Below are 27,859 nucleotides of genomic sequence, written 5' to 3'. Positions count from 1 at the left end.
CCCAAAAGTTTCTGGAAACCCCAAACTAAGGTTTAGGCTGTGCACTGTCAGCCCAGCACCTTGCTTTTGCTAAGGGAATATTTCATTTCATTGTGAGGTAGGATGCTGCCCAGTGGGCAGGATAGATCAGATTTATGGCACAGTTTCCATTCTTGGTTCTGCCCTCTGCCCTGTCCTGCCTCCTTGCCTATCTGGGGGATGCTCACTGATACACATCACAAGACACAACATGGTTCTGACCGGGGTGATGACAGAAATAAAAGTCAGTAAATGAAGTAAGAGCACATGGTTGATTTTACTTGATTTGTCTTGCGGTTAGGTTACAGAGACTGGTGCTGGTACAAGGGAAGTAAATCTAATCATTCATCTGGCAATTTAGGACAGCAAAAAAAAAGAGTTCTGAAAGTATCAGGACAGCGATCAGACAGTATTACTTTTCAGCCTACAAAAGCGAATCATTTTTCAAGCCTCTTTCAGGAGTTTTCCCACTATTTGCCCAAACTGCAGTGGTTTTCTTGGTGCCCACAGTAGCACGCTAGATGTGCTTATCGTATGTTAAACAGTTTTCACTCGTTATAAGCAGGAAGACACGATGGCTCAAATCTCCTTTCTCGGAGACTTTTATAGGCACTGCAGTTAGCACGACACTGAGACATAAGCTGTTGACTTGACATGCATGTGCGAGATGTGCAAACACTGAATTTACTTTATTGCAGTATTTCATGCTGATTATGCCCCTTGACGTGCAGGGCAGAGGGTAATGCCCCAAAAACCTCCCTTTTCCACGCACAGCCCCGCGAGGTGCCGGAACGGGCTCCTCAGCATCCCCACCCAGCCACCGCCAGGCGGCGATCCGGCGCCGCCATCTTAGGGCAGCCCCGCTCGGCGCCGAACTCTCGCGAGAGGCGGCGCGGTTGCCATGGCAGCGGGGCCGGGGAAGCGCCGCCCCCGGGCCGGGCCCCGGCCGCGGCCGTGCGGGGAGCGGGCAGCGGGGCGTGAGGGGCGACAGGGGGTGGGAGGCGGCGGCCGCGCCCCGCGAGCATGTCAGGAGGCCCGGAGCAGCAGCAGGCAAGGGCACCCCGCGTGGAGGACGGGCACGCAGGGTCCTGCGGCTGCTCCAGAAGTGGCGGGCGCCGCCGCTCCGAGCTCTGCTGTGTCGCGACTGCTGCGCTGTCGTGACAGCGACGACATGAAAGAACATGAAATAAACGCTATGTTAAGCACAGAAAAGAGGACAAACACTGTTGTCCCTGGGTTGCCTTGCCAATATGCTTCAAATTTAACCCGGGGTTGCTGATTGCTTCTCATGGTCCATGAGCAGCCTGGATGCAGAGTGGTTCCTGTTTAATTTTTGCCAAGTGTTAAACCTCTATTTACTGATTATCAAGTTCTTCATTTCCCTGTCCCAGTCATTATTGCTTTGGGATTATTGTGGCATATACTGCATTGCCACCAAAAGGACCGCTGCTATTGGTTTCCATTGCCTCTCCTGCTCTTATGTTAGCGGACTTGTATGATGAGCTGGATCAGAGGGATGGCTAATGTAGCTGAAAACCAGACATTTTTGTCTTATGTTAGTTCTCTCTTCTACCTTTTCACCCAACAGTATGAATACCAGTACCACACAAGAGAGGCACTGGGGAAACTGGCTAAGTCAAAGCATGTCTCCTGTGAGAGGCAGCCAAGAATAATGGCACTGTGAAGGACTATGCAGACTTGGCCTAATTATTTTTCAAGCCATAAATAAAGTAAACCAAAGCAGAGGTAGCTCTTCTCTCTGAAAATAAGAAGAAGCAAGCTGTCCTGCTACAGACTTCTGATTTTAAGTTAGGTTGATTTTTGTGTGTTTTTGTTTGTTTGATTGTTTGTTTGTTGTTTTTTTAGGATGAGGACTCCCATAACTCCTTTGTGGCAGAAGATAGTCAGCAGTGTGCAGTCCACACAGGTTAGGACCCTTTTTGTTATTTCCCTACATTTTCACTGTAAGACCACTGTGGGTAAGAAGGGGGAACAGAACAGGTATCGGTAAGCATATAACTGTCAAGCTGTAAATTAAATTGGAGCTAGGTCTAGTCACACTTCATGGCTCTTGACCTAGGTGCGTGATTATCTCGGTCCCATCCTGCAGCATGCTCTTGATCACCAAGCACTGATTTGGTATTTTAGTAGCCAGTTATCCATTAAAGTTAAGTACTAACTAGAGTTTAAAGATCGGTTCAGAAGTTTTGTTTTCAGTTCATGTGCATTTCACATGTAGTATCATCTACACTTGGATCCTTGCAGTGAAGAGCTGTTGTTTGTTACGGTGTTCTTGTTTGTTGTGAGGAGAAGTAGTTCTAGAAACCAGATCTAAGCTGATTAGTTTGTTTGTTTTGTTTTGTTTGTTTTGTTTTCTGCTAAAATAAGTCCTGTGGGTGCTGGTATCTGATTCAGACCCAAAACAAATTTAAAAGAATAAAATTTCCATGAAACCAAACTCCTGTCTTTTGGACTGTTCAAAGTGGGCAGTAGTAAGGACAGAGGGAAAGCTTTGAAAGGGGATCTTTTCCTACCAATGACAAAGACAAGTAATTGACTTTGGCCAGTGTAGTGGTCAGTGCACAGTACCAGTCCCAATCTCCAAATTACTAGTTTTTTATCAAAACCCTTTCTCTGCCTGTCATGTTTTCATTCATGTGGCTTCTTATGACTTGGCAGGGTTCCTTGTGGACAAGTAAAAGCTCCCAGCTCCCCCAACCTCTTCCAAATGTCTCTGGAGATGTACAAAATTCTCGATACCATCAGATTGTTCTCTCTCCTGTCATGCTAGCCAGTACTATCTCGTTATTGAATACACTGTTTGATAAGTTTTATAGGAATAAGCTTTGTTCTGTATTTGTGTAATATTGTACTGTACAGATTTGGGCTTAGGCATTGAGACTGTAGGCCTTACCATAATATGCTAGTAATAAAAGCAGTAATAATAACGGGTGTCATCATTTTCTACAGGAACCCACATAAGCTATTTCTTGCTACAGTGCTCTGTGGTTTAATGAATTAACTGTTCATTCAATGCTACTTTTAAATTCAGTGTGATTTCTAGGCTAGAACATTGCATTTACGTTTCACTGGGATGTAATTTTATTGCGCCATGCTTAGTTATGTTAATTTCATGTAGATAATTTGTGCAGCCTGTTTCCACTTGAAAGAACAACAGAGACTGATGTGAGGGTTCTTTCGCTTTCTTACAGATTCTGTTTGTGCTGATCTTTTTCCAAGGGCAAAACAGATTCTGTTACCATTTGATTCGGAGGCAGAGGTTCCCCACCTTCAGGAGCTGTCAAAGCCATCTGACTTACCACCTGTAGGTCAGTTTTCCCAGGTGTACTGGCCAAACCAATGTAAAGTCATCAGGGACAGAATTGAGCACATTGGTAAGTTACTGTGGTATGCTCAAAATCTTGCTTGTGGGCAAAGGGGAAGCACACCTTACATATAAATACAGCCAAGAATTTCTTGTTAGTATGACTGAGATCTTAAGAGAGAAATCACTGTTAGTTCAGATCTAATTGCTACAGAAGAAGAAAGAATAGTGGTGCAGCTAAAATTTTCGTACATATGCTTAACTCACATCCTTTTCTAGCTCCCCTTCCCACTGCTCCTCTAGGTCCTCAGGTCAGTGGTTTCATTCCAGAGGTTACATTCTGGTGGAGGGGAGGGGTTGCTTGTTGTGAACTGTCACCCCCTGGAGTCCTTTGCTGGGAGAAATATGATGTTCATATTGATGATATCTTCTTCCTTACTCTGGGAACCAAATGACTTTGGGGGTCATTTTTATATGTTTGATTGCTTGCTCTTACACCTTTCCCTTTTGTGTTGGTCTGCAGCTCCATGTTAGATCTGAATTCAGTTTATATGGTATCCTTTACATTTGTTAGATATTATTTCATTGTTCTCCTTGTTGTCCCTAAAATGAGTTTTGTCAAGCTCCAAGTCTGCATTTCTTCAGGTGACAATAGGAGAGCTGTTTATAGCCATAGGGTCTCCAGTGCCAAACTTGTGCCCTGTCCATTACCATCCTGTGACAGTACTCCTGTACCACATCCTGCATCGCCACTTCTCAAAGCCTGTTATTGGACCAGGCTTTTATTTCCCAAAGCCTCTGTCTGCTACTGGACCAGACCTGTATTTCGCACGCTACATAATTCTGTCAGAGTTGCAAATATCTCGATATGCGCAGAGTAACTGCTTGTTTCTGTTGTCTGTATAAGCCCACAAAATACTACACAAAAATAAACAATAGTAAAGCACATTAGCCATGTACCTGGTCCGTTAGAGAGATTACTGTCACAGCTAAACTAAGTGAAACAAAGCTGCAAACAGATAAGAAAAGTTCAGACAGATTAAGCCTATCTTCAGTCCAGAGGTCTTGCAAACTCAATACAAATTGTATGGCCTGTTACTAGCAATGTCAGTGTTTTCAGGGTTATATAACCATAACCATGACCATAACCATATAACCATATATGGTCATATAACCATATATTATAACCATGGTTATAACCATATATGGTTATATAACCGTAAACATATGAATGCCAACTAATAACTGCTTTTATGCAGTGTGTACAGAAGTCATACTGCGAACCTACTAGGAGATGATGAAGACTTGACCAGTTCCTGTGCTTTATAAATACAAACAATTGTGATTTGGAAGTAATTAGTAGAAATCAGAAATGCAGAGAGGTGGGACTGAGACATCTATGACTTTATTCTGTTGTCTATGAAAATAGAATATATTCAATGGAATGAGATGAGACCGCTGTGAGTATTGCAGGAAGGAAATGCCAACTGTCACAATGTACCATCAGTCAGGGTTCAACAAACAGTTCTTTGACATGCCAGGTGAATGTCCTGCGATTTGCAGGGAGGCACTTTGTTGTAGCCATGCAGTGTCTCTGTGGCCAGCAATCAGTGACTTCACTCTGTAGCTGGAGCTTCTGTTTTCTTAATGGTACCATGTGCTTAGAGAGAGCAGTACAGGAATTCTGAGTAACTGCTGGGCAAACAAGCTGTACAAAGAATGGAGGTAGGTTTGCACAGCAGAAGTTAGCCCGTGCACAGACTGATACATCTTTCTATTTAGAGTTATAGTGGAGATTTGTTCACAGATCAAAAAAATGACGTTCATAATGGGGGCTGCCTATTCCCTTATGTATAACCAGAGTAAGCAGAGTGAACTGCTTTTCATTGTGTTCTTCATACTTTGTAGACTCTAATACAATCTTCCTGCTCATAGTTAATCTGTGTATTTTTCAGATTGGATACCCACTACCCCTGAGCCAATGTACACTCCAACAGGTTTGGAGATGATGCCGCCATACCAACCTCCTGACAAAGGCACTGTGGTTTATCTTGGAGAAGAAGGTGAGAACACCTTGAAAAATGTTGCTGTCAGCTGTAGGTAGATGAAGCACCTTCTTTGATGCCAATGTTTTAGCTTCTTAATCAACCTAATTCAAAGCCTAATGAAATCAGTATGATTTTATGTTGTTATTTTTAAGCAGTTGGCAATAAATCCTTTTCCTATAGATAAGGAATAAAATTAGTTACACAGCAGTCTTATCAGCCATATGTTCTGCTCATGCTGCTAATAAACTCAGAAGACCAGCTCAGTTCAAGTCATTGTTCTCAGTGAATGACAGCACGAAGCAGCTGAAATGTGTTGCTTAAAAAGTATGAGTGGAGAAAGGTTACTTAACATCCAACCAAAAGAGAAAGTAAAAAAGATGAGAGCTCTACAACTACAGGATCACCACTAAAGTCTGCATTGGGAGAAATTTTATTACCCTGTCTGCAACAAATGTTTAGCCAAGACTTATAAACAAAACCTGACCAGACTGGATCAGTGCTTAATTACAGGCACCACAGTCTGGCAAGGATTAACTGGACAGAAATGAAGGGGGTTGGTTGCCCTACTTCACCATCACCTGTTGATTAACAGAGGTTTATTTATTTTTATTTTTTTTTCCCCTATGTTTACTAAGTTGATACAATTGCCTTGAGTGAACTTGGAGCTTCTGGTGGTTGTTGATTTTGGCCCTGGGCCACTTGTGCATAGATAAGAAGGGATAATAATAGTTTTGCAATTCTAGGATAACTAGCTGTGGCCACAACATTTTCAGATGTGCAAAACTGAAAGGATGCTGACATCATTCTTGAGGTCAACATGCCTGGTAAAGGCTTGCAATATGCTAAAAAGTACCAGTATTTTGAAACAATGCTTATCTGGAAATTTGCTATCTCTGCGGAATGGGAATATTACCCATCACTAGTAGGTTGCTCCATGTGGTAATCCTCCACCTGAATTAAGTCATACTTCTGACCAGGAAAACTGGTAACTGTTGTGTGTCTGGGAAAGAACTTCTGTCCTCTGCAACCAGACCTGCTAACCTACTGTAAGGTATAAGGTGTAGAGGAACACTCTGAATCCCTGTATCCCGCCTTTTTGAAAACAAGGACAGTGATTTCTGTTAAAATTTATTACTTGTCAGTCTTTAAAAATGTAACTTCCCACTTTCTGGGACAGAAACCCCCAGGTTGGTAGCTTTGCTATCTAAACTATATAGCAATAAACATAATTTTTAAAACCCTAACATCCTCTGTACAGAGGACATCTGTAGGGTAGGGCAGAGATACCTTACACAGATTTACAATGTGAGTGCTACTTTGACTGGCATGTCATGAGCCATAGTATCCTTAGGGAGGCAGCAGCTGCACTCTCCTGATTCCCACTGAATTTGACTTCAACGGGAGCTGCAATGCAAAGAACTACCTGCTTCTGAGTTCCTGCAGGCCCTCCTAAAATCTAATTTAGGAGAGAAAAATACAATCCAGTGGTGACCCTCGTGAAAAAAATAAAAAATCAAAATACCATGATAGACAACTCAAAATTCTTCTAATGAAAAACTCTATGGATCTGTAGTAACTTAGATCACCAAGAGCAAGACAATGAATATTACATCTTTTGTGTATGGCAACAGCAAATGAGTGAATGAAAAAATGTCCTATAGCAATCTCAGTTTTGAATAACTTCTCCGAGTCATTGTCAGAGCTTTTCTAAAACTACAGGAGAGTACAGCTCATGCTCTGTGAGTCAGGACAGAATCACCAGCACCATGATGCTGAGTTCTGCAGCAGGATCTCTGGGCTCCTGGCTTTCAGCAGAGGAGATGTGTTTTCTTTCTCTTATTTTGTGGGTACAGCTTGGAGGTACCCACAGGTAGCAAGAAGCTTTGATTACCCAATTTTTCTACAACTTGGGGGCAAAAGCTTTGCCACTACGTAGAGCATCAATGCAGAGAAAGGCAAAAAAAAAAAAAAAAGCATTAGAAATAATTATTTCTTTAGTTCTGTAAAGAGAGGATGAGAGGATCCTTTACCAATAAAATTATGCAAAGAGTATTCTGGAACCTAAATAACTTCACAGCCAGAAAATTTGCTGATCTACCAGTTCTGGTTTTTAATGAACAACAGTAATGAAGGTTGTAGTAAAAAGTTGAGTAATACCTCGGTGAGCCTCTCATCAGAAGAACAGTGGAAAAGGTAGCAGAACAGAGCAAAAGGAAATCTGGGCTCAAATTGTATGCTAAATGTGATGTGAAAACATCACTTACAATATGAAACTAACTGCTGCTGGGTCTGGGTCATCTTTTTGCTTCTACACTAGAAGATTTCAATACAGAGATTTAAAAATAAACTGATGGCAACAGTTGTCAGCTACATACAGTTTCTGAGGAGAGAACTTATCTGTGTGACTGGTGAAAAGACCTGGAGAAGCTGAGTCTTTTGAGTCCTTCCACCTAATTCAGTTGCTTTGCCTAAGTGCAGAATATGAATTGCCCTAAGCTCACACAGAGACACAAACGCACCTCCAAGACAGTCAGATTTTAGGCTGGCCAAAATGCTGGGAATAGGCAGCAAAATCTTCCAAGTCATTTCTTTTATGCTTACTTAAAGTATGTGTTGAAGCTCAGCTACATGCAGTTGTCTGTTTCTAGAAGAATTTTTTGTAAGGTTGTACGTATTCCCTAAAATTGGCTCAGACAAAAACTGAAGACATTTGTTCAACTCTTTCCACTAGCTAACACAGCATCCTGCTTCATGTATTCCCAACTGAGAGGTCTGTGCCCCATGAAGCAGGTCCTCCATCAGAAACTGGACAACACACTCATCTTTGAAGCACGGTTTGAGAGTGGGAATTTGCAGAAGGTGGTTAAAGTGTAAGTTTATAGCCTTTCCTTCTTTCATTACAACAGTTATTATCTGAGTTGTTATTGCCTGCAGCATGCTACTGGTTTCTGAGCAGGTTGTGTTTCTCTGGGTTTGTCATTTGTTTTACACTAACTGAATAAGCTTCAAAAGTTGTTCCAGCTAACCTTCACATGAAATGATCTGATAGCCATTTTATAGCACTGAATGATTTCTGTAGGTAATAATCACCCACCGAAATTCACACAGCTTTTCTTCAGCACCTCCTTTTCAAACATCGCATAGAGAACTTTTTTAGAAGTCCTAGTCATTATTAGAAGTCCTGAGGAAGACAGCAGTTGCATTATTGACACACTCAGAGCAGTTGGGCATCTTTTCCTGGCAGCTTTGTAGGCTTTAATTTATGACAGCATAAATCTGCAAGATTTGCACCTGGTTCACCACAGAGTACTTCTTCATGGCAGCCTACATTACTTGACATTGTGTCATGCTGCAGTGCTAACCAGCATCACAACTGTTTGCCTTCTTTTGCCTACCAGTAATGACTTTGAGTACCAGCTGACCCTGCGCACCGACCTCTACACGAGCAGACACACACAGTGGTACTACTTCCAAGTCAGCAATACTCAGGCAGGGATGCCGTATCGCTTCACTATTGTCAACTTTACCAAGCGTAACAGCCTGTATAAACATGGTTTGCGGCCACTGTTGTACTCAGAAGCTGATGCTAAGAAGCACAATGTTGGCTGGCGAAGGACAGGAAATGAAATCAAGTATTATAAAAATGATGTGGGCGAAGGTGGACGTCGGTATTTCTCACTCACTTGGACGTTCCAGTTTCCTCATGACAGAGACACCTGCTATTTTGCCCACTGCTATCCTTACACCTACTCCAACCTGCAGGAGTACCTGGTGGACATCTCTAAAGATCCAGAGAAGTCCAAGTTCTGCAAGATTCGCATCTTGTGCCGTTCCCTGGCAGGAAACATAGTGTATGTCCTAACTATCACCAACCCTCCTGAAAGTGGCAACGACACAAAGAGGAAGGCTGTGATACTAACTGCAAGAGTGCATCCAGGAGAAACCAACAGTTCCTGGATAATGAAGGGACTTCTGGATTACATTCTTGGCAATTCACACAAAGCTCAACGGCTCCGGGACACTTTTGTCTTCAAAGTGGTGCCAATGTTAAATCCAGATGGTGTGATTGTGGGAAATCATCGCTGCTCTTTAACAGGAAAGGACTTGAACCGCAAATACAAATGCAAGGTGAAGAAATGTTATCCTTCCATCTGGTATACCCGAAACATGATCAGAAGGTAACCTCATTTTCTTTCCCTCTTAAATAGATGATTTTCCTTTCCAGTGTCTCTCACTTAGCATGACTTCTCTCTGTCACTTATTGTTCTGGTATTATTTATATCTTTGGAGTGTACCCAAGCATTTCTGACTATTTAGTTTCCCTTCAGTTGTATTTCATAGAGGGCTATTTTTTAATCTGGTGTTCTGTAGGCTTTGCTGTAACATGTTTCCCCCTTCCTGGTTACAACCTGTATCTCCAAAGTGAGAGTTCTCATCAAAGCTTTTTCACCACATTTCTCCCCATTATCCTCTGCCAAGATCTTCTTATCAAAGTCCTCATTTTCTTTTCTGGCATGAAACCATGTCCCTGAATGAATTTAGGTTAAGAATAGATCCCAGCTGTCTATTTGACAGAAAAGACTGTCAAGTTTGCTGTATGTTTTACTATAAATATGTTTTATTTCTTAGGCAGACCAAAGTCACATAGACATAAATACTCCAGATATAAAATTAAATCTTCAGATATTAAAGTAAATCTTCAGCAAGAAAACTTAGCTAGTATTTTTTTTGTTTTAACTTCTGTAACAAACTGACACAAATAGACCCTTGTGGAAAAAAAAGAAAAAAAAAAAGAGTCAGAATTAGTATATTTAATGCTTTCCATCCAGCACCATTTAAAACAGACTGTTTTAAATAAGATCAGTGTTCTTTTAAGTATATATTTCAGCATGTATATCCCTCACTTAAAGGAGATGAGCCTGTCCCTCTTGTTCTTTTCCATGAGAATTTCTCTGTCTTACTGTATTAAAACAGCCTGCACATTTAATTACAGTGCCCTGTAATTAAATAAATTAGGTGTGCTGAAGTGCTTCTTGCCTTCAGATTCAGAGTCAGCCGAGTCAGACAGATAAATTTATTATTGCTTCCGTCTTAGCTCTTCCATGGATTTCTAACTCCTGCCCAGAGCAGAGCCCCAGCTGACACACTGTAGTGCCATGGCATCTTCTGTGTAGGACTCTGCTTCAACAGGAATTGGATATCAGGGTTGGGGGTTGCTAAACCCCGATATATCCACCTACAGATTTTATTTTAAAAAGCTAGTTTAGTGATAACACGCTATAGAGTCTTGGCACATCATAAAAATTGTGACTCCAGCTTGAATAAGGGAAAGAGTATTCACTACATCATTCTGAGCCACTTATGCTTCAGTCTTGTAATTGTACAACATGTATTACTCATCATATGTACCACAGCAAAAGAACAGCAGATAAGAACAGGGGGTTTCAGCTGTACAACATGCTGCACATCCACAGAGGTGGATGCATATAACTGAACCTGAGAGTTAGAGGCTAGAAAAAAGGGGAAAGAAAGAGGAAGAGAAAAGACTGTGGAAAAATAAATACCATAAACACTATGCAGCCACTGCACAGTAGCAGATTGAAGAAATTATATGCAAATAAATAAATAAATAAATCTGTGATTTTAAAAGATGGTGCCTAGCTCTGGAATTCATGAAGATAGAGCTAAGCTGTGAAAGCTTATGAACAGATGGACAAAGATTGCTGATGTGTACAGTCATGTCTGTATTTCTGTGCAGTGACAAGTGTTTGATCCTGGAGGAGCTGAGCAGTCTGCCTCTAATTTAGCATTCTGAATGTTAAACTTAGCACTCAGAATAGAAAACTCCTATTAATTTCTTGCACTTTAGATTAAAAATGAGCTTCACTGTATCATGTTAGCTCAAACTAGTACTTCTGAGGTGGAAAAAAAGAATCACGCTTGTTAGCAAAGTATTCTGTGTTGTTCCATATTACAGAGTGATGGAGAAACGTGACATTTTTCTGTATTGTGACATCCATGGTCACAACAGAAAACAAAATGTCTTCATGTATGGTTGTGAGAGAGAGCAGCAACCAAAAGCACCGTACTTGCAGCCACGTGCCTTTCCTCTCTTGCTGAGCAAGAATTGCCCAGATAAGGTAAGCAAATGCCAGACCAGAAAATTATTCACTTGAAATTTCAAACACTAACTGTGATCCCTAAGTTTTTTCTAAGGTATCATATCAACTTAGAGACTGCACTTCACCTAGTAAAATAATCTTCAGTTGGCTAAAACTGGAAATGTTAGAAAAATGAAATTTTGACTCCTTTGAAGTTCCAGTACCCCAACATGTGTTGTGCTGAATTGGGTCACAAAGTTAACATTTTTAACAGAATGAAAAACGGAATATCAAAGTAACATTATTTTAACAATTTGAAAAAATAACATTAAATATTACTTATACATAAAGTCCAGCTTTGTAATATATAGTAAAACTAAAAACAATCAAGTAAATAAGAAGCTAAAGAGGAAAAAAATCTCTAGGCTGAATCTTTTTGAATTGTTTTCTGTTGAGAATTGCGTTAAAATCACCATGTTTTTGTAAGATATTTACATTTGGAAAAAAAAAAAAAAGGAGGAAATTATTAGTATTAAAATGTGTAATTTTCCAGCAAAATCTAACTGGAGTAAGCTTCTTTTGAACCAGAAAGGTGGTAAACGTTCAATAATAAAACAACACACAAGCTAACCTACTAGATTTCACTGCATACTTGCAGCTAATGCTGTTTTCCTCAGATATCAGTGATAGTAAGGTGGTTGTGAGCTCCAGATCTGTTACATTAAGCTGTTGATCTGTTAACTCACAAGAAAACTGTTCTGATTTTTTAGTAAATATACACATTGGTATATAGCAAGATTTGTGGTAACTCACCTGTTCAGCAGTCTTATAAGATTTAGAAAGGGTAAGTACAGCCATGTAAAAAATAAGTGCAGAAGTCCCAGAAATCCCTAAAGTAAATTAAACTTCTGGTTGAAGGACTATTCAGTTGTTTCACCTATATCTCCGTTATTCCAGTAATAACAGTGATTGTCCTGAACTATATTGTGCAATATTCAAATAAGGTAGAGTGAAAACTCACAATTATTTTCCTGGTAGATAGGATATAAAAATATTTGCAGGGTTAAAATGAAATTCTTGCATCCTCCTATTTACGTCAAAGGCTAATAGTGTACCTGTCTTTTGAGTTCTCATTCCCAGACTGCCGTTTCAGAGTACGAAAGAGCAAAGAAGGTACAGGTCGAGTTGTAATGTGGAAGATGGGCATCAACAACAGCTACACTTTGGAAGCCTCTATTTGTGGCTCTAAGTTGGGTGAGACAATTCCCTGTAGCTATTCAGTAGGAATCATCATACAAGACCTTTACTTTTGCTTTTTCAGGGAAAGTGGTAGCTTAAGGTACCAACTCTTGCTGGTGTTCTGTCTTATTGGTTAGAAATGAATGATGATTGAAGATAAGATTTGAAAAAATAAATAAACCCTACAGCATGCACCTGGTGACCTTTCAGGCCACCACCGGCATTATTACATATCTACCATGAAGCAACAATATTAATGAATGGCAAATTCAAAGTAGTAACTAAAATAGTTGTATGGGAATCAGTTATCGTGAAGAAAATCCTCAATAAAAAGAAATACCGTTGGTACTGAAAGTAATATAATGCATAGTTAATCCACTCTGAGCGGATAGATTTGTCCGTATGGGCAGAACAGTGATCTGTAATGCTATGTGTATAAACTCTGGCAGTCATAGACCTTTCTGGCATTTGTCAGTGAAGAGTTTGCAGTCAGCCACCATCCTGAAATACCACAGCTCACAGTCAGCAGGATTACTGACATTTCTATTTCTGACTTGCTCCTATTGATGTTGTAGGCTGGAGACAAAGCACCCATTTTGATATGAAAGACTTAGAGTCAATAGGACAGCATTTCTGTGATGCTCTCTTGAACTACTCTGTTCATAATGAGGTAAGGAAATTCCCTCCTAGGCCTTTTCTCCTGCCTCTGTTTATCCTACTGTGACAAAACATAATACTTAATAGGGTTACAGTAATAGTAAATTTGATAATGCCTTTCATTAAAGCAGTCAACTAAATATGTGGTGTGTCTTATTATCTGTGCCTGAAGGAACAAGAGAAAGTAGTGAGACAGCAAACTAAGGTGAAACCTGAAGTCCTCAATTCTGATATATACTGGGATTCCAGGTAACTTAGAACTATAAAGATATACCACAATTTATTGCGTGTTCTCCACACTGTGTAAAGAGTGCCAAGTAAATGTTAGAAGTGTTATTAACATTAGATTTTTAATATTCACGCTTCTTAATTTAACAGTCCTTTGTTATATATATATATATATATATGTATATACAAACCCCATATGCAAACCTTAATGATTGGAAATAGAGCTCTGTATCCACCCAAGGTGCCCCTCCTGAGGAGAAAATAAACTGCATTGGTGCAGAGCTTGATCTGTTGCATCACTCGAGTAATTTTTTTTTCCACCTTAGATTTTGCAGAGCAATCTAGCCGTGATACAGAGTCTATTGTTTTAGTTTTTTGTATATGTAATTTCACTTACTGTGGAAGGTGCTAGTGTGATTCCATTTAGCCAAAGGTTATAATTTCAGGGTAATTTCAGGTACAACAACCAAATGATACAGTTCTTAAATATGATCAGCTCCTCCTGTGCCAATACTGACTGTGAGTGACAGTATGATCAGTTGTGCAGGTGATTTGTGTGAGCTGGGCATATATGTGCTATACCTGTAGCCCTATGGACATTTCTTTGGGAATAAAACTTTAATAAATTTCTTTTCTGGGGAAACACTGATGGGTTGGATCTATCTCATCTAACTTGAGGTGCACAGGGTATAAAAATTAAGAGCTGAGCTTCACAACTAGTACTAGAAGTGCTAAATAAAGAAAGACACAAGATCCTAATGCATTCTCAGACAACTAAGAGAAGGCTATCTGTGAACAAAGAGAATGACGTTCTGTGGGAGGATTTAGAAGGAGAGGGATAAGGTATGTGAAGTAGAACTAAAAAGCTGGGTAGAAGAAGGAGATGCCACCTCAACAAATCAGATCTCTTCCAATAATCAAGCTTTCTCTAAGATGACACCCACTTTTTGCAAGTTAGCTAGCTGTAGGTTAGCCGTAAAATTAAAATGTGGATCTGGAAGACAGGCATGTAGAAAACATATCGCTACAACTAGAGATACTACAGAAAACACCTGGTAATGGTTGAAATTACTGCTGCAAAATACAGTTTGCAATTACCAAACTCAGAAATTAAACACAACAATGCTCGTCTTTCACAGCAGTCAAACTTCTGACAGCTCAGACTCCTGTGATCTTCCTGCACACGGGCAAAAACTAGGCACTAAGGTATGCTACGAATTTTTCTTAGCTGTTTACATCTCAGACCTGAATGCCACTAGGAAAGAATAACTAGCGTGTAATAGGATCTATTTTGAAGAAGCTTGGTATTCAGTTGATGAGAATAATAATTAACAAATTAATCAGGTAGCTGATAATTATAAAGCACTTGTGTAATCTGTAGATATAAGGTCCAAATGAACAGTGCAGAGCAATACTATTATTTAATAGCTTAACCCAAATTGTAAAAAAGGTGGTGTTTTAGTTTCAAAGAAAGGCAGATATCTACCAGCCAGGATCTTCCATGCAGACATACGATCAGGGTGAGGAGGACATCAGCTTTTAGTACAGAATGTATACATTTGTATGCTGATGTCAGCTATACTTTGCAGGCACTCAGTTCAGTGTTCAGAAGTTCTCTTGTCATGCATACAGGCATGTTATCATTCTGCTGCTAAGTGCTATCAGCAAAAGACTGCCCCATTGCCTATTTCTAATTAGTAGGTAAATCTAGCCCCAGATTTTACAGTGTTTTCACTGGAAGACAATGAGACATTTTATTTTCCTGAAATATGTATTTACTTATTTCAGGAAAAATAAAATATACTTTACTTGAATTTTACTTCATTCTTGTTTACTTTATGTTTATTTCTTTGGTGACTGTGATTGGTATAATACTCAAAATGTTTGCTGCAGATAAGCAAAACACACTTTTGTGAGTATATTATTTTCTTATCCAACAATAATAGTTCCTGTAAATTGGTACTTCCTGTTTATGTCATAAATACCATAAACAACAGTAAAAGGGGAAACCGTAATACCAAGACTGAGTACTTAAGGATGTATAAAACCGAAGTGACACCCTGTAGCACTTTTCAAAACATGCTGATAAGCATTTCAGATGACTGGGCTCATGGACAAGTTGCATGATTTGGAGTTTTAAGTTTAGTTTTCGTTAACGACAGATCGAAAAAAAAAATGTGGTCAGATGTAGCAGTTGTGAAAGTGCTTTTGACTTCTAGTGTTTACGCACAGCTTGAAATTTCTGCCTCTGTTCCGTTCTACGCAAAAGAACCAAGCAAGAGTTTCCAGTACTAATGTTATTCCCAAGAGTGTTTTAGTCACAGGACATCTAACGCATAGTGAGTTGGGTGAAAAATCTCCTTCACAGCACAGTAACTGATAGCAGAGGGTTAGTGAAAGTACAGAGAGGAGGGGGAAGTATTGAGATCGTTTTTTCCTTAGTGTACCTTCTATCTTGTTTGTTCTTATAATGCTACCTTTAGGATTCAGTTTATTTATATGTGAATGATAAATTGGTGCATTTCCCAGCACTGGATTGAAAAAGAAATCATGAAAACTCTAGAAAGAAAATGTTAAATGGGCTCTGAAGTTAGCAGCATTTTCTGGTTAGTGCTAAGTATCCTGGGCCTTCTGGTACTTCTCAGGTCTTCATAATTTTGTTGCCCTACCTCCTCTCATCAGACTGGCAGCATGCCTATGCTTGTAGGGTATGACAACCTCGGATCTGTGTGAAAAGTGTGCCTAAAACTATGAGCCTTTCCATGACATTGGCTAAAAATAGCCTTGTATGTGTCAAAAGACTCACCATGCCAGTGAGTGGGTTTGATTCCATTTTTTTTCTGATGTTCTTGAGTGCTGTTTCCCTATGGTCTATACATGGCACGTACTAGGCAAGGCATGCGAGTTTGCCTGATGTTTGTCACTAAGCTGTAGGTTGAGCTGGCTGCCGCATAAATCTCACATAGTTCATCACTGCTTATTGTAAAACACCTGTGCATGGTATGCATCTCAGGGATTGCAATTAAAAGCTCTATAATGAAATTTATCTCAGTGACATGAGAGATGTGGAACTCTACTGGATAACTGTGATTTCAGGGACTTTCAAACTCAGAAGAAGTGGAGGGGTGTAACACAACTTTAGGTAACTGAAGCCCAGACAAGCACAGAGAAGACCACTGCAAAAAGTTAGGGTATTGTTTCTCATCATTTAGCTTAGTCTTTAAACCTGGTAGACTTGCTTTGTAGTAAACATAAAATAAACATCAAAGAACAAAGAAAGACAGGTGTGTTCCTAGAAACACAGAACAAGAACAAGAAGAACATTTAGTAAATGTTGTTTCACAAGAATATTTAATAAAGCTTAATTGCTTCTGGGTCTGTACTCAGTCTAAACAATGTCATTCAGCTGCCATTGTTTTGCCTGCCAATACCTATGAACAACAGTTCTGTACATATTGCAAAACTGTTGGCTAAGTGGACCTTCCCTAGGTCCACGTCTGTGATTTCTGTACTGAAACAGACAAAGACTAATGTCTCACGTGATAAATTGAAGCACTTTTGTTGTATGTATAATAGGAGAAAAACACATCCAGCTAGCACTGTAACAACAGCAAGATGCTGTCAGAAAGTAACATTTTATCAAATGAGTTTGAATGAATAGTACATCACAATTCCTGCAATAAATTTCTTACTTTTGTCCTTCCATTGATTATGCATGTTTTGCCTTATGGATCTTATTCAGTGACTAATTTAAGGTTATTAGATCAAAAGACTTACAGAAATTTCCATTGCTGTTCTTGATGGATTTCCTGTAGAAGTACTTAAAGGCATTTGAGAAAGGTGAATAATGGAATATCACAGATACAGTAGAAATTTGACAAAAATCCATGCTGGAGCTGTACATAGCCCTCAGTTGCACTCTGTTAACATTCAGCCTAGAAAACTTTGTGGCCTTCAGATGTAAAATAGTTACTGTTACTGTGTCCTAGAGAAAGCAAACTGTCATTTGGAAAGAAGTCACATTAATATATTGATGGGTAATACTCTTTTTATGTACATATACATTATAATGCTGGCTGCTTTATGAATGTTTTCATTGGTTCAATGATAGACCAGTGCTTCCCAAGCTTTTTGTATTTTGTGCCAGTCTTTCTTTTCAGGAGGCCCAACACTGGAAAAGCAGAGCAGTGGCAATTAATACTACTGAGAAACCCTGCCTTTCCAGGTTCCCAGACTAAAAATAAACCTCCCAAATTGAGGAGGAAGTGAGGTCCCTTGTCAGCGTGACATGTTTGTGTCCAGGTTCGTAAATATTTGCTGAGCAGAACAGCATAAGGAATTCAGTCTTGAGAAGCTTGCTTACATATGTTCATTCTGGCATTGTGATTATCATGTTTATTTACAACTTCTTTTTTTTTGTAACTATAATACGCCCCAATTAATCAAAATGGTTGCATACTATTTTATGTGCAGAAAGACAACAAAACATCAGGACATCATTTTAACAGTATTGCTAAGGACAGAAATCATGAAAGCAAATACGTGAGTATTTTTCATCCCGGTGGAAACTTGTTTTTTTTTTGTTTTTTTTTAACAGAGACCAATGATATATGACACTTCAACCACTGTAACTCTGGAATAACAATTTTGTCACCAGAAGTCACTGATACAGAACAGCCATCTCTCTTTCTTGACAATTGTATCTAGTTTGTGCTGCAGATGTGAAAGTATTAGCATCAACAAGTCTGAGGCAGGAAAAATTATAAAATTCTCTCATGAATGTATTATTTGATACATTTAGATCTCTCTCTAAAGAAATATGCCTTGGATATGGAGACTATACCAGCTCCCCTTCCGTCTCCAAAACTACTAGTATATCACTCCCTTGGCTGGACCACTATCACTCCTAATCTTCTTAAACACAATTTTTGCCAAGTCCATTAAAACATTTTCTATTGTGGTTTCCTGTCTATCTAACAAAGTGCTGTAAAGAGAAAAGAAAGGGAAAGGTAATTCTAGGAAAACAGGCAATAAATTTCCCAATTAACTTTAGGATTATTACCAAGCCCCAGGTCTGAAATACTTGTGTTTGCATTATTCATAAACTGTGTCATGTCCCTTCATACCGTTCAGATGTGGTACTCGGCATGTATTAGCTGGTCTAGCTACTACCCCATGGGATTAATTTTATTTAAGTGCCAATACCAGGATAATTGTTATAAGATCTAATCTTTTTTAAACATATCACTTCTCCATTATTGTTGTTCAGCATTGTATGTAACTATTTAGAAAATGTGGGCCTTGTTATAGTTGACAAACACCTAAGAATTCTAGGTGGAAACAATGTAGTCAAATGTTTTGTTCCTACTTTCATTAAAAGGAATTTAACTTTTTTTTTTTTTTTAAATGCTGAGCATCCAAAAACTTGAAATGTGAACACAATTTGCAGAGTTTTCAAGCTCTTGGAAATCAGGCTAAATATTGAATTACTAGAAAAAGCCTATTGCATATTAACTCTTTTCCCACTAATTATTGAACCCTTACCAAACTTTTCCTGTCCTAACTTAGTTGCATACTCCCTGAACAAGCCATAAAGAGGTTGACATTAATAATACATTTTTCTCATTAATTCTTTTGTTGCTTGTTACTAATTTGCTTATGTTTCTGTTGTGTCTCACAGATGCCAGGCACTGAAACTCAACATAAGATATTTCAGGAATCTGACCCAGTAGAAAAAGGTAAACATTATCTGGTTTTGTGGGTTTTGTGTTTTGTTTGTGTTTTTTTTTTTTTTAATCTTAAAATCTTAATTAGTCTTTCTTTTTTTTTTTTCTTTCTATAATCCTAAACTCCAGAAAACTTAGCGTTCCAAGAAAGATAATTAGAGTTCATTGGCTGTAATTTCACTCCGTCCCTGCAGTTGGAAGAGCCAATTTTTCTTTCCTTTAAACTGTCTTCACATAATTACATTTGGCTTTACTGTTTGGGAACAGGCTCACTGGAGAAAAACTGAACTTGAGGCAAATTCCAGAGAACTGAACAAATAAATATGTACTACTATTGGCAATAGGAGACACACGTTTGTAATAATGTGCTCATTTGGAACAGAGAAACTAGAAGAGAAAACATTTGTTGCAGCAATGCTCCAGACTAAATCAAAATTAAAAAAAAAAAATCTTCATTCCCAAGAACAGTGTAAGATACTTCATATACTCAACAGTACATCCAATCATTGAAATATAACATTTTGATTTTGGTTTTGCTTGTCTTTTGTCATAAACAAAACTGTTCTGAAATGTCAGTACGATAAAAAAATATACTCTTAAGTAAATACACCTTTTTTGTTCAGTAAATATGCCTTGGCATGCAAAAAAATAAATATATTAACAAATTACAAATGGAAGCCCAGAATCACAGAATCACAGAATTTCTAGGTTGGAAGAGACCTCAAGATCATCGAGTCCAACCTCTGACCTAACGCCAACAGTCCCCACTAAACCATATCCCTAAGCTCTACATCTAAACGTCTTTTAAAGACTTCCAGGGATGGTGACTCCACCACTTCCCTGGGCAGCCTGTTCCAATGTCTAACAACCCTTTTGGTAAAGAAGTTCTTCCTAAGATTCAACCTAAAACTCCCCTGGCGCAACTTAAGCCCATTCCCCCTCGTCCTGTCACCAGGCACGTGGGAGAACAGGCCAACCCCCACCTCGCCACAGCCTCCTTTAAGGTATCTGTAGAGAGCGATAAGGTCGCCCCTGAGCCTCCTCTTCTCCAGGCTGAACAAGCCCAGCTCCCTCAGCCGCTCCTCGTAGGACTTGTTCTCCAGGCCCCTCACCAGCTTCGTCGCCCTTCTCTGGACAAATAACCCAGTATAAATTTTAGAAGTGTAAAATTAATGAGAGTTATTAAAAACATGAGAAAAATATAGCAGGTAAATCTGAGTTTAGTGTGAAAATTTTCTTAAAGATCAAGAAAAAAAGATCATTTTAACAACAGTAGGACTGCATTGTTAGAGATATTGCTCAGAACAAATGATAAAGCTATTAAAGATGCTGAGAAGAGAGGCATGTTTAATAAATTCCACATGTAGTATGTGAAAACAGGAAAGCTGATACACATGAGATGGGTGAGGTACCTTCCCGTCAGTCTGTTACAAAGGAACACATCGAACAAACTTTCTTGGAATATCCTAAAAGCTTTTTATGTAGCTTTTATTCAATCCAATAATTTAAGGATAGGGTTTGGTAGAGTTTTTGTTGGGGTTTTAATTGAAAATGTTGCTGTGGACAGAGTATTGGAAAACAATTAAATTTGTTATGCTTAATGTCATAATTCAGGGATTCAGTTACCTAAAGAGCCATGAAATAATCCACCATCAAGTACTCAGAGATATACAAAACAAGTTAATCTGTGAAGAAAGTAGCAAAGTAGAAATGCCTTGAACAGGACAGGAGGCTGCCTGTCCTCACTCCACATTGCCATGTCAGCGTTTATTTATTTTAGTCTTTTTTAATTTACTCCAACAAACATCTCTGAGCAGTATTAATTACAGCATCAAGTCACTTCTTTTTTCCTAATTCTTACAGCTCATGTTATTGGCAGATAATACATTTCTCTCCAGTTCTGACCTCTCCTACAGTTAAATAAGTACTCTGAGGATTACAAAAAGAAAAAGGAATCTTTTCAATGAAATAAGAGCTTTAAAATGATTTCTAGGTGTCATGTCAGCAAATTACAAAGAACAGTACCTCAGCCATTATTTTCAAGAGCAGAATTGTAGAATTCCTTGACCAGGATTAGATGAGATGTAGTCATAGATATTATATGCATTTATATTAAGACACACACATACACCAAAAAAAAATAAATAAAGCTGTGAGTTTTATAGATTCATATGAAACTATTACACATCAGTTGAACATGGGAATGTGAATACATATTACTTATTCTCTGGCTACATGAAGGATACTGGAATTTATTCTCAAAAGAGTCTTCATACATATAATGTATGAAGGTCCTGCTGGGGGTCAGCTTCTTCTCGCAGGTAACTAGCGATAAGACTAGAGGGAATGGCCTGAAGTTGTACCAGGGGAGGTTTAGGTTGGAAATTAGAAGAAATTTCTTCTCAGAAATAGTAGTTAGGCATTGGAACAGGTTGCCCAGGGAAGTGGTGGAGTCACCGTCCCTGCGGGTGTTCAAGAAAAGGTTGGACATGGTGCTTAGGGATGTGGTTTAGTGGGTGACATTGGTGGTGGAGGGACGGTTGGATCAGATGATCTTGGAGGCCTTTTCCAACCTTAATGATTCTGTGATTCTATGATAATATCACACTTTGGAAGCTGAAAATCTAATAATGTCATACTGTAGCAGTATGTTTTGGCAATAGCTTTGTGCTTGTTTCTAAATTGCTGTCTCGTGTTTTTTCACACATACAGCCAGAACTATTCTACTTTATGACTACTTTGTTTTTGTCTTAGAGAACGTAACCAGGAAAAAACAAAGTCCTGTGGTAACTAGAAAACTAACCAATAAATACTTGGTTAGTGAAAGGGTTTCTAGGAAGGTGACACGTGAGCCACCTGTGGTATGGAGGGAGAGAGGAAGTAAAAAGTGACTCTCTCTCTGAGCCTCTAAGTTTGGGCACAAATAATTGCATTAATATTGATTTCTGGGATAGGCAGCGCCCATTCTGTTAAGTACATTTAAATATTATAGCTATTAGGGCTTGCCTGCAAAGAGGAAACTGATAAAGAACTTGTGTACTGACTAATGTTTTTGCAGTCTTGGGAGACTTTCTTCCCCAGCTGCAGCTGTGTTCCTAGCTGTTGTGTAGCATGCCCAAGGGTAAAAATAAAACATATCACATGCTTCTAGGTTTTCCTGGAACTGGCCTTACTTAGAAAACAAGAAAAAAAAAATCTTGGCTCTTTTTACTTTGTTATTGTGTTTTTAGATCTGAACTGAAGTACTGTCTCACAGCCTGTAAAACGCTTTACATCTCAGAATCTTTTTCTCCCTCCCCCTGTTCTTCAAGAAATGTTAATACTGGCAGGGTGCATAGTGAAGGCAGATGCTCTACGTGTACCTGAGAGGAAACAATTTCTAGCCTAAAGGTCGCTGTGACTCAGGTACTTTCACTCCACCTGCTCTGGACCCCTGTTCAGCTGCTGCCTAAACACAGTGGCATCACCACGCTGGAGGCTGCAACACTGCTTTCAGCTTCCCAGGGTGCTGGGACTCTGGCACTTCTCATGCCCCAGAGCACCTTGTTCTTACACAGCCAGCTATCCTGCAGTGAACACCAGCAGATAAGCTGCTCATGAACATATATCACCTGTGAAATTCAACTGGATAACACCACCTCTTCTGTCCCACTCCCACCCGTGCTGCTTGACCAGTGTGGTTCAACATAGTACTCATGCACTGGAGATGTCTGTTATGATTCTGCCAGAGTGAACCCCACACACAGTGCAACCATGTGCATCACTTTCAGAAGTGGATGGGTAGCTGTCAGCCCCTCCAGTAGCCTAGAAATTAGGGTGTTTACCAGTAAGAAGGACAGCTGTTATTTTTTTCTTCAGTTCAATGGATTCAAATGTGCATCTGCCACTTCCCTGTGGTACTCTCTAAGCCCCACTCTTTCCAGGTGTGGATTTCCTTTATTCTCTCCTGGTCCAATAGAGCATCTACACTTATTGAGATTGACCCAGAGAGTCATGCAGTCAGAAAAAGAGAAACACAAAAGAACATAGGATGCTACATGACTTGCCAGCCTCCACGTAATCCCTGCTCTGAAGACTGAATTTAGTCCAGTGCCATTTGAATGCCCCACTGCCTTGGAGCAGAGACAAGGACTGAGGACGTGCTCTTGAGCAGAGCTGCATGCTTACCAAAACAAGACCATCTTGTTGCCTTTGGCACCTTCACTTCCTGACTTATGGTTTAAAGGATAGTAGAAGAGTTTCACTGGGAGTTGTATGGAGTGTTTCTATCTCAAAATAGCCTTTGTTTGTCAACAAAGAATTGGATGTGGGGATCTGAGTTGGAATCAGATCGATACAAAGGAAGTCCTAATCTCCCCAACTGGCTATCCTCAGTCTGTATTTTAGTCATCTGGCTTGATATCCAGAGATGTCTGCTTACTATAATTCTACTTAATTCAAGTCTTACTAGCCTCAGCCAGTCATTGAGTCTGAACTGGCTGTGACAAAATTTGGATGTTTCATTGTGTTGTTATTTTTCTCAGAGATATGACATGCAGTTTCGATATTTTTTATTTTTTTCTTCTTTTTTACAGTAAAATTGCCAATTGCAGCCTCTGCCAAACAAGTAGGAAAGGATTTCAGGTAGGAGAGTACTATATTTTACAAACTTGTAGCATTTTCACAAAGCAAGAGTGACAGAATGTTCCCAGCCTGTTTTCTCTCAGACTCCAGTCTCTTCCTTTTCCATATTCCTCTGACATTGTGCATCTTTTTTTTTTTTTTCCACTCACAAATTAAGACAGGGGTCCTTGGCCACTTCATCCCATGGTGGAGACTGCGGTGAATGACGATGTTAAACATTCAGAGAATCCTTCATCCTCTAGCCCATCTACAGGACTCCCTCCTTCGGCACATGGTCCCCCTTCCCCAGCTTTGTTGGACTCACAGGGGCACAGGCACTGATCTGGTGCTTTGCTTGAGGAAGGGATGATAGAGCCATTCTGTTAGTAAGAAGCAGTGAGAAAACAAAGGCCTAGCATGGCTAGGTGACACAGGTAGTCTAAAGGGACATGTACTGGTTTTATTATGGTTTGCTATCTGATGCACTTAAAATCACAATATTGTTGTGGTGCTGGTGCTTAGGTCATTACTAGTGCACTCCCTTCACTTAGAGGTTCTGGTGATTTGGCAATGAACCATAAAGGCAATACTTTTATAGGGACATGTAAGACCCTGTGGCAGTAAGACTGGCAGTGTTGACTACTTTCATAAATACCCACCTACTGATAGGATAAAATGTTCTGTGTCTTGCTTAGTGTACACTTAGCTTTTGTTGGGCAACAGAAAAAAGTGAAATTAACTAGCTAGTTAGATGGCAGCAGATCCTGCCACAAACACCATGTGGAAGAAGGTATATTCATTTGTTCACACTAAATAATTCACACATCTGCTTTGCACCTTACAGCTCAGACTTTTTAACACAAACTTGAAAATAATAGCCTTTCTCCTAGTAAGAGAGAAAAGAAATGTCTTCAGTATCTTTCTTTACTTCTACAATGGTAAAGTAACCCTCTTCTGAATCTACAATGGGTACTTCTGTCTGGCTCAGAGGTGGTAATGGGATGGTAGCTACATGATGCTGACACTAGTCTCAAGGCACTGTGATGGAATTGTGGTTCTGTGGAGTTTGAAATACAGTAAGGTGGGTTTTTTTCTCTCATATGATTCTTAGCAAATGCTTCAGACCATTTTGACTGTAATGATTTTCCCTTCTAAGCAGCTATCTTTATGAATATCTTGTCATGAATTTGTATGTAGATAAAATATTTTCTGTCCTGACCTCTGTGTGTTTTAGCCCAGAGAGACTCACCCATGATGCTGAAGGCAATGGTAGAAATACATCTGTGCCACAGAAGTCAAGAAAAAGTGTGTGGCCTGATATAAACCTATCAACAAGAGAAAGTTTCCATTCATCCAGCTTTAATCTGATTTCCCAGAAGACAAAGAAGCACGATGGCAAAAGTGTCTCCAGCTCTTCAGAGAAGACATTTCAATATTTAAAAGGTTTCTCAGTTATTGTTGTATTCTAAAAATACCAAACAATTAGGATTTACTTCTGTTAGGTGGGTTTCTTAGTCTAGCTATCTCAAGATACTGAAAGCTGTAAGACAGCTCTAGCCATCAGTTTGCAGCTGGTCTTATGTATCAGCATGACATGAAGGGATGTATGATCTGATTATGTGAAATGTTGGAAATAACCATTTCATGTAAGTCAGTAGAATATCATAATGCTGGAGCAATAGACACAGGTCTTGTGCCTATGACTGAAATTTCCATATTTTAATACTAGTTTTTGAATTATGCCGTGGCTGTCCTTTAGTAAAAGAAATGTTTGTGCCACAGTACAGCAGCTTCATGTGAAGGAAACCAAAGTCATGACCTTTTTTTTTCACTTAGTAACTCACTAGCAGTTGATATGGGTTTGTTTTTTCCTCCTCTTTGGCTCAGGTCATGATCGTATTGCAAAGAGCAATTCCAAAAAAGAAGAAAGGAAAATGGAGAGTCTCCCTTTAAAGCCCGAAAGACTCAGGAAAAACTGGACAGCAAGCCAAGATGTAAACTGTAGGAAGAGTAAATCCTGCCAGGCACAAAACACATTGCAGTTCTCTCTGCCCTTACTGCCTCAAGCAAAGAACAGACAACCTGCTGCAAAATATCAGGATGTGTATTGGAGTCCCAGTTCTTCAGCCAATGAAGGCCCATGAAAGAGTGTCATCCATCTGGTGTGCTTAAACAATTCCTAAAACAAAGTAACATTTATCTTAAACAATGTCTACTGTTTCTGTATGGCAGACTCCACTTCCAGAAGGAACTGTATAAATAGCTAATGACCCTCCACCTTCTTTTTTTTTTTTTCCTTTAACTCTATTTGGAAGTTTTCCTAATATTCACCAGGAGAGTGATTATTCACCAAGCAGCAGAAGTCACCATCCCCTGATCATAGTGGAGAAAGTGGAGCCATAAGCCATGAAAATCATTTCCCTTTTCACCAGCAAACCAAATAAATTTTACACACAGAAACATTTGACATAAAATCAGTACACAAATCATGGAACTCCTTGCTAAAGGATGTGGATGCAAAAATGGATTCAGTTGGACACGTGCCTTAAAGATAGACCACTGAGAGTTTTTAAATAGACAAGCCACATATGGCTTGGGAAATGTCCTCAGCTGACAAGAGTAAGAACCTAGGAGAGTACTTGGAAAAAGTATATGTTTGTTCCATTCCTACTCTCCCCTGGGCATCCAAACAGAGTCATCTTGGAGACAGAGTGCTGTGGTAGGTGGCCCCTTGGTCTAAACCAGTATGACTATTTGTTACAGCCATACGCCTGCATAGTTTGTGTCATCTGGGGGGGGCATAGTACTGTATGGACACCTGAGAAAATGAAATAAGATTAAAAATATAGTTCTTTAAACAGGTACTGGATTTTGTCATCTTTAAGTTTTGTAGCTCTCAGGATTGTCCACTGAGTGATTCAGTAGGCTCCCTCCCTCACTCTGCCTTGTCTCTATCACTACAGCATACTCCATTTTATTACAAAAATTGTAACCTATTGCTGCAAAATCAGGGTCATCACATGTTTAGCATTTGAGAGGAGACAGGCTAAAATTGCCAGTAATAAAGTAAATAAATAAATATATTTTTTTTTTTCTCTGCAAAGAGAAAGAATTGGCCAAATACTTAAAATGCCAGGTGCCTTAGATGAGTAGAAGAACCTTACACTGTAGTCATTGAGCTGTGATGCTGTGGTGGTTCTAACGCAGGTGGAAATGTAGGGTGTGAAGTATACACAGGATGCAAGTGCACTCCAACCTTTCTTCTCACCAGCCTAAGAACTCCCACGGGAATCTTCCAGGTCCATCACAGTGGGGTGGTATAGATATATATAGGCATCCATAGCTGAGAGGTTTTTTGGAATACTAGAGGGAACACAGTTGTTCTGTGGAGATTTCCTCAGGAACGAGGACCAAGGTCATGACCAGCTTCTGGGAAGTTAAGTCTAGTAGCTTACTTTTAAAGTAACAAGCTAAAATGAGCAAAACACATTTGAAAGTCCAGCTCAGGCATGCTTTACTTGTGATTGCTAATGCTACTGTAACTGCTGACTGTGTTGCTGCCTGTGCTTTAACTCCACCATGAGAAACCGAGAGCTGCAGCACAGTTCATTCCGCTGTAAAGCCACGTGAGCCTCTACTTAATGCACACACGCAGACATTTCTATTTCAGGATACAGTTCCAGGGAGAAACAGTTGCACGGGAAATTTGGTTGAAGTCTGCTCCTGGGAAGTGCTCTCCTTTCCCAGCCACAGGCACCAGGCCCCAGCACACCGTCTGACCTCTCCCACCCCCAGTCACGTAGAAGTAGAAGCCCTCCTCTCTCTCCGTGACAGAGATGGGAAGGGGATCCGCCACCCCCCGAGGAGGACAGTGGCTCCAGGGGAAGTGCTGCAGCATGACGGGCATGGCCTGGC

The 27,859-nt window shown here is 39.7% G+C and overlaps 1 protein-coding gene across 7 annotated transcripts; it reads left to right on the top strand.

The window, feature by feature from the left end:
- Positions 1–942: 942 nt before the first annotated feature.
- On the top strand, positions 943–26,806 carry AGBL3 (AGBL carboxypeptidase 3). 7 transcript variants are annotated; one of them, XM_068668896.1, is made up of 16 exons: positions 943–1,068; positions 1,885–1,945; positions 3,231–3,413; positions 5,299–5,406; positions 8,123–8,261; positions 8,790–9,569; positions 11,369–11,531; positions 12,620–12,746; positions 13,307–13,401; positions 13,561–13,637; positions 14,756–14,822; positions 18,090–18,158; positions 19,297–19,354; positions 23,917–23,965; positions 25,179–25,387; positions 25,832–26,806. In XM_068668896.1, exons 1-16 carry the CDS (start codon positions 1,042–1,044, stop codon positions 26,086–26,088), a joined length of 2,469 nt encoding a protein of 822 aa, XP_068524997.1. In that variant the 5' UTR covers positions 943–1,041; the 3' UTR covers positions 26,089–26,806. The 7 variants fall into 7 exon arrangements, 5 of the variants coding, with proteins under 5 accessions (XP_068524997.1, XP_068524999.1, XP_068525002.1 ...); XM_068668899.1 differs by having other exon boundaries at positions 999–1,068; positions 3,259–3,413; XR_011091865.1 differs by lacking the exon at positions 23,917–23,965 and having other exon boundaries at positions 25,832–25,968.
- The last annotated feature ends 1,053 nt before the right edge of the window (positions 26,807–27,859 follow it).

This window comes from Anas acuta, chromosome 1 (assembly GCF_963932015.1).
Source record: "Anas acuta chromosome 1, bAnaAcu1.1, whole genome shotgun sequence".
Taxonomy (NCBI): domain Eukaryota; kingdom Metazoa; phylum Chordata; class Aves; order Anseriformes; family Anatidae; genus Anas; species Anas acuta.
Note: the sequence above shows the minus strand (reverse complement) of the source record. Positions and strands in the feature narration are given on the sequence as shown.

What these genes read in the sequence shown, in the direction of transcription:
- AGBL3 (XM_068668896.1), top strand. Translation starts at nt 1,042, where the DNA reads ATGTCAGGAGGCCCGGAGCAGCAGCAG. An exon ending in GGTTTATCTTGGAGAAGAAG is followed by an intron (nt 5,407 to 8,122) that starts GTGAGAACACCT and finishes TCTTTCCACTAG; the next exon opens with CTAACACAGCATCCTGCTTC. An exon ending in TATTTGTGGCTCTAAGTTGG is followed by an intron (nt 12,747 to 13,306) that starts GTGAGACAATTC and finishes TTGATGTTGTAG; the next exon opens with GCTGGAGACAAAGCACCCAT.